Source organism: Poecilia formosa, unplaced genomic scaffold (assembly GCF_000485575.1).
Source record: "Poecilia formosa unplaced genomic scaffold, Poecilia_formosa-5.1.2 Scaffold353, whole genome shotgun sequence".
NCBI classification, from domain to species: domain Eukaryota; kingdom Metazoa; phylum Chordata; class Actinopteri; order Cyprinodontiformes; family Poeciliidae; genus Poecilia; species Poecilia formosa.
The window spans coordinates 495,974-501,583 of NW_006800292.1; the positions used below are offsets into that span (position 1 = coordinate 495,974).

General features: G+C 35.2%; 1 protein-coding gene across 1 annotated transcript in view; it reads right to left on the reverse strand.

Moving 5' to 3' along the window:
- Window positions 1-1,880: 1,880 nt before the first annotated feature.
- LOC107833264 (olfactory receptor 10J4-like) overlaps window positions 1,881-5,610 on the reverse strand; it is a 4,038-nt gene continuing 308 nt past the window's right edge. The window contains exons 1-6 of the mRNA XM_016662002.1: window positions 5,548-5,610; window positions 5,413-5,417; window positions 5,188-5,207; window positions 5,007-5,044; window positions 3,158-3,160; window positions 1,881-2,388 (exon numbers count right to left, since the gene is read on the reverse strand). The exon at window positions 5,548-5,610 is cut by the window's right edge and continues 308 nt beyond it. Coding sequence (XP_016517488.1) covers window positions 1,881-2,388; window positions 3,158-3,160; window positions 5,007-5,044; window positions 5,188-5,207; window positions 5,413-5,417; window positions 5,548-5,610 — 637 coding nt within the window. The remainder of the gene's footprint in view (window positions 2,389-3,157; window positions 3,161-5,006; window positions 5,045-5,187; window positions 5,208-5,412; window positions 5,418-5,547) is intronic.

A 5,610-nucleotide genomic window follows, 5' to 3' on the forward strand; every position in this document is an offset into this window, starting at 1 on the left:
TACTCTATATATCTTATCTCATTTAAACCTGACAGAAAAATAACTGAAATTGTTAAAACGTTGTTCATCTTGGTTCAGAAACGTGTCTCTGCTCCTTTACCAGCTCTCTGACGATGTCTAATCTTGCTTCTCTGTTGAATTTAGGAAATCTGACAGTAGCCAATAACCCTTCTTTCTTTCAGTGCAGAGCAGTGACTGGGTGAAAGTTGGATGCTTCACAAAGTCACAGCTGATTCCACAGGAGGAGACAGATGAGGAAGGAGGGAACGCAGGATGGTTACAATGACATTACAGAGCAGGAAAACGGCCAGAGCTAACAGGTGGACCAGTTCTCCAGGTTAGGTTGACCCCAGGGAGACAGCAGTGGTACAGGACATGTTCACAAAAACAGAATTAATTAGGCAACGTATTGATGACAGAAAGTGACAGAATTAAAAATAAAATCAAAAATATATAAATGGCTTAAAATGCACCAATAAATGCAATTTTTTTTAGAAATTTACAGATGAATTTATGTCTCTTTAATTACCTCCTTTATTTTTTTATCTTGTTTTTTCCTACAGGACTTCTCATGTTTAATGTTCTTTTTACATTTTCTGTTTCTTATTTTTACTTTTCCTCATGCATTCCTCTCTTATTAAGCAAATGAGAAGTTGTTGTGTGATTTCAGATTGCATCTACTCTTAAATCACAAAATCAGTATAAACAGTAGTGGATTAAAAGGATGTGGAAGGAGTTTAATTGTGTTATATTTTGTAGTATTTATTTTTGGTTACTTTTTTGTGTTTTATTGCATCTATCATGGAGCTTTGTTTACCCATGTTTGCTGCAAAGCAATGATACATGATGTATAATATACTGGCAGTTGTCTAATATATTTAGTTGGGAGTGCAGGGGTTGGCTGGGGGTGGGAGGGCACCACATATTTGCCTAGGGGGCCCAAATGCCTAGGGCCGGCTCTGCTGCTCATCTCTGCCCTCCAGTGGCCACTTGAGACATCAACAGTGAAAAAGAACACCGGCAAAACCAACCCAAACTCTGACAGCTGTGTACCGAGGTGAATAACCAAATTTACAAATGTATCTGTCTTAGAATTATAGGTGAAATTATGCTGGTAAATTTGAGCTCATTATGGCATATTTTAATACAGGCATATTGTTGATGTGTTGATTAATGTGCACTGTCCCAGTTAGTTCAATTAAAACTATCTTTCAGTTAATCAGTCATTCTTTATTAAAGAGTTTTCATACACAGAAAGCACAACAGAAAATGTTCCATGTGATATAAAAATGGGAATGAATTTAAATAATGACAAAAAAAAGAAAAAATCAAAACAAAAATAAGCTAACAAAGCTAAGCATGGGAAAGACAAAAATTTACAGAGGCAATGTTGGTTAAAATGACTGAGGAAAGGAAATATCTATTGATAATGATGAAGAGACATCTATGCTGTATGTATTGATTCTGAAATCTAGATTGATAATATTAAATAAAAAAAAGGCAGAGGGGTGGAATGTAATTAAAATTAGATATAAAAATGAAGTAGACCCCAAATTAAGATAGATTAAAAATCTACATTTATGCAAAACATGTACAGTTGGAGAAATGTATTAAATAAAACAATAAAACAAAGCAAAAAATGCATTGCACATAAAACAGATTCTAACACCAATATAAATTACTAACAGGAAGAACTTGTTGCATCAGCCTTTAAAAAGACAAATTATGCTTATAATTCTGGACTCTTTATTTTGCCTCTAAAAAGTAGATCTATATATTATTGAGTATGTATGAATAAAAGACAGATTAAAAATGGCAAGACATTACTTTATCAAAAATGTTAAGACTTATTATTATTTTTTTTTTTTTTTACAAAAGCATTATTTCATTTTCATAGTGGCCACACTTAAAATTTTATTTCGTATTTTAGTCAACTTCAACCCATAAATAAGTGGATTCATTATAGGAGGAATGATGAGAAATTCTATACAAATGAAGTTTTTAATCGTTTGAGGTAAATCTTTTGAGCCGAATCGAATATATATAACATCAAAAAGGAGAGTTAGAGAAAAAGTGCACAGGGAGATCAAATGTGGCACACATGTTTGCATGAACTTTCTCCTGTTTTCTAAAGAACCAACACAAGTTTTGATGAGAAACATGTAGGACCACACAATTAACAAAAAGTGAAGTACGTAAATTAATATTGTAATATATGCAACTACGCTGTTAACAGTCGTTTCAGATGGAAAACAAGCAAGCATAACAATGCTCCAGATCAAACAGATAATTCGATTAATGTATGGGCTGCATAGCTTNCGAACTGAGGAGGGCAGCGGGAACACACAGGATGTGACACGGAGACAGGAAACAAGAAAATAAAAGCTTCTCCACCAAAATAAAATACAATTCAAAAACCAAGGAAAAACAATTATGGGGATGGATTTGGGGCCACATTAGGATCCAAAATAAAACAGTATAAAACAGAAAAAAGTGCAAAGGTGACAGCAATCATGTAAATTCAACAAGGTGTTTTGAGAAGGTTCATCAAAAAACTAAAAAAATTAAAATAACTCAGCTACATTTGCATGAACTTTCTCCTGTTTTCTAAAGAACCAACACAAGTTTTGATGAGAAACAGATAGGACCACATAATTAACAAAAAGTGAAGTACGTAAATTAATATTGTAATATATGCAACTACGCTGTTAACAGTCATTTCAGATGGAAAACAAGCAAGCATAACAATGCTCCAGATCAAACAGATAATTCGATTAATGTATGGGCTCATGGAGTTCATTATTCAAGATTATAGTCAGAATGACACAAACATTTACAAGAATGATTATAACGTAACACAAGAAAGTGAGAAAGAAAAGAGTTAAATGGTAATTCCTTATCTCATTTAAACCTGAAAAAAAAAAATGAGAAATTTCTGAAACATTGTTCATTGTTAAGACATGTGGATCTGCTCTGTAACCAGCTCTTTTATGGGATTCTCTTTTGAAATGAAAAATTTCCACAGTAGCTATGGGATTTCAAATCAGCCAATAAACTTTCTTTCATGCACTGTTGCTCATTCATTGGGTGAAGGGTTACTGCCTTGTAATTGATTCCACAGGGGCAGACATCATCATCTCGAAGACGACCAAGAAACGTACTACGACTGCACAACAATTTTAGAGGATGGCCAAACAGGATAGGTGAGAAAGTTCTGGAGGAAACAGATCTCTACACTGATTCCACACATATTTGTAGAAATGATTTCATCTACCATATTTTCCGCACTATAAGGCGCACCTTCAACGAATGGCCTATTTAAAAACTTTTTTCATATGTGAGGTGCACCGTATTATAAGGCGCATAGAATAGACGCTACAGTAGAGGATGGAGTTATGCTATGCATCCACTAGATGGAGCTGCACTAAACGGAATGTTAATAAAACAGTTCGACTCCGGTCGGCGAGGAGAGCCTTCAGCTACTGGGCCGGGGCGTGGCCGGACGATGGTCACCCTTCTCTGTTCACACACAATATGTTCGTGGAGAACGTGATGCTAAATGACCTGCAGACGACCTGATTCTAGACGGTTGGTAGGTAGATAGGTCAGTCAAATTGATTAATAGATTACAAACCAGCGTTCTGACAACTATCCCAGCATGCACCGCATGCTTCTTCTTCTACAGGCGAAAATGAAGTCGGCGGCTGCTTACCATAGTTGCTAGACCTGTTGTGGCTCAATATTGGTCCATATATAAGGCGCACCGGATTATAAGGCGCACTGTCAGCTTTTGAGGAAATTGAAGGTTTTTAGGTGCCCCTTATAGTGCGGAAAATATAGTATATTTAAACTCTATTGTGATATAAATGTAATGTAAACAAACAATAAAACCTGGGGGAAAAAAACTCTTCAAACTTTTTGTGAAATGTAAAAGAAAAATATTTTGGAGATGAATAAATTAGTAACCCCACACATTTATTCCATGTAAAATCATACGCTGGCATATATCACGTCAAGGAACTGCTCACTGAAGTTATACCCTCTGTAAAGATATTCAGTCTTCTGCCCTCCAATGAGAACAGGAGTGACAGAACCTTCATCTATAAGGTTTCATTTGATGTTGACTCAAGCTTGGTCTCCATAACTACCTCAACTTTTCTATGAAAAATGTCCACACAGAGGACATAAGAGCTTGTTTTAAGTGAGAAATTCCTTAAAATTGCGGAAAACGTATTAATTCCACTGAGAGATTATAACAAGACATTTTGTGCCAGTTATCTGCCAGTAAAACTAATACTTTTTCATCAGTTTTAAGGAACTATTGACCGAAAACAAACTCCTATTGTTAGGATCTTAGGTTATTTTGATTATTCTGTGTTCTTTAGTCTCTTTCTTTGATTAGATCAGTCTGTTTACTCTTTAACGTTGGATTGATTTCTTTTTCTCTCTCTTTCCCTCTCTCTCCTTCTCTATTTTCTTCTTCTTCTCTCTATCTCTCTCTCTCTCTCTCTCTCTCTCTCTTGGGATTTTCTTGGTGATATTCACTGAGTCCAGGAAACTCCACTGCATTATTTGAAGCAAGCTCTTTGGACATGGTAATTTGACACACACGTGTGAAAGTAAGATGCACAGCCTCAGCGCGCAGCTTGTTAACAAAGCAATCGCTCAGCACCTCATCCAAATATTGTCCATATGGCTCACAACCTCCTCATGGCTACAACATAGTCAGAAACTGACTCTTCTTCCTGGTTATATTACCAAAACCATTCAACTATGTGCACTTCACACCTCTGTCATTGCTAAATAATGTAATCTATAGTAACCTGTATCTTCAGAGACAAACGATTCTTTAGCAGTATGTATCTGCTCTGTTCACAGAGAGAATTGGACAAACATCCATTTCATCTAAAATATAATTTGCCAACATCCATTGCACCAAAACCTCCAAATATGGCTCAAAATATTCTGTTAAATCACAATATTTACCCATAATTAGATAAGCTAACATTGTCATGTTATGTTGTCTGCTTATTAAGCTAACAAACTAAAATGCTGTCTTTTCCCTCCTATTGTACACAGTCCTTCTTCAGCCTCTCTCAGACTGTGGGAAACTGTAAAATCCTCATCCATCATTATAAGTTTCTCATTTATTGTTGCATGCATGTCTCTTTAATATGTTATATTTACTTCGAGTGGGGAACAAACCACTCACTTACATTTACATCATTTTTTGAAGTGTTTTGTCATTGCAGGAGGCTAAATGTGGTTCAGGATTATCAGTGAGGATTGAACAAAAAAGATTAAAATCATTTAAAAAGAAAAAAAAACACTGAGTTTGATGCTCCTGAAGTTAAATATCACTGAACAGAGTAATAAGATATTTGAGAATCTGGCAAATCAAAGAATGCTGACACAAGCTTTTATCAGCCAGCCTGCACACAATATTTGACAGACTGAGTTGTATAAAATAAGTTGTGTAGAATATTACAAATGTTTGTCATTTGTGTGATTAATCAGTCGTTATCCATAGATGAGGACGTTTTATACAAAAAATTAACCCCAAGTGATGAAAGCAAACAAAAAACAAAACAAACAAAAAAAAAAAAAAAA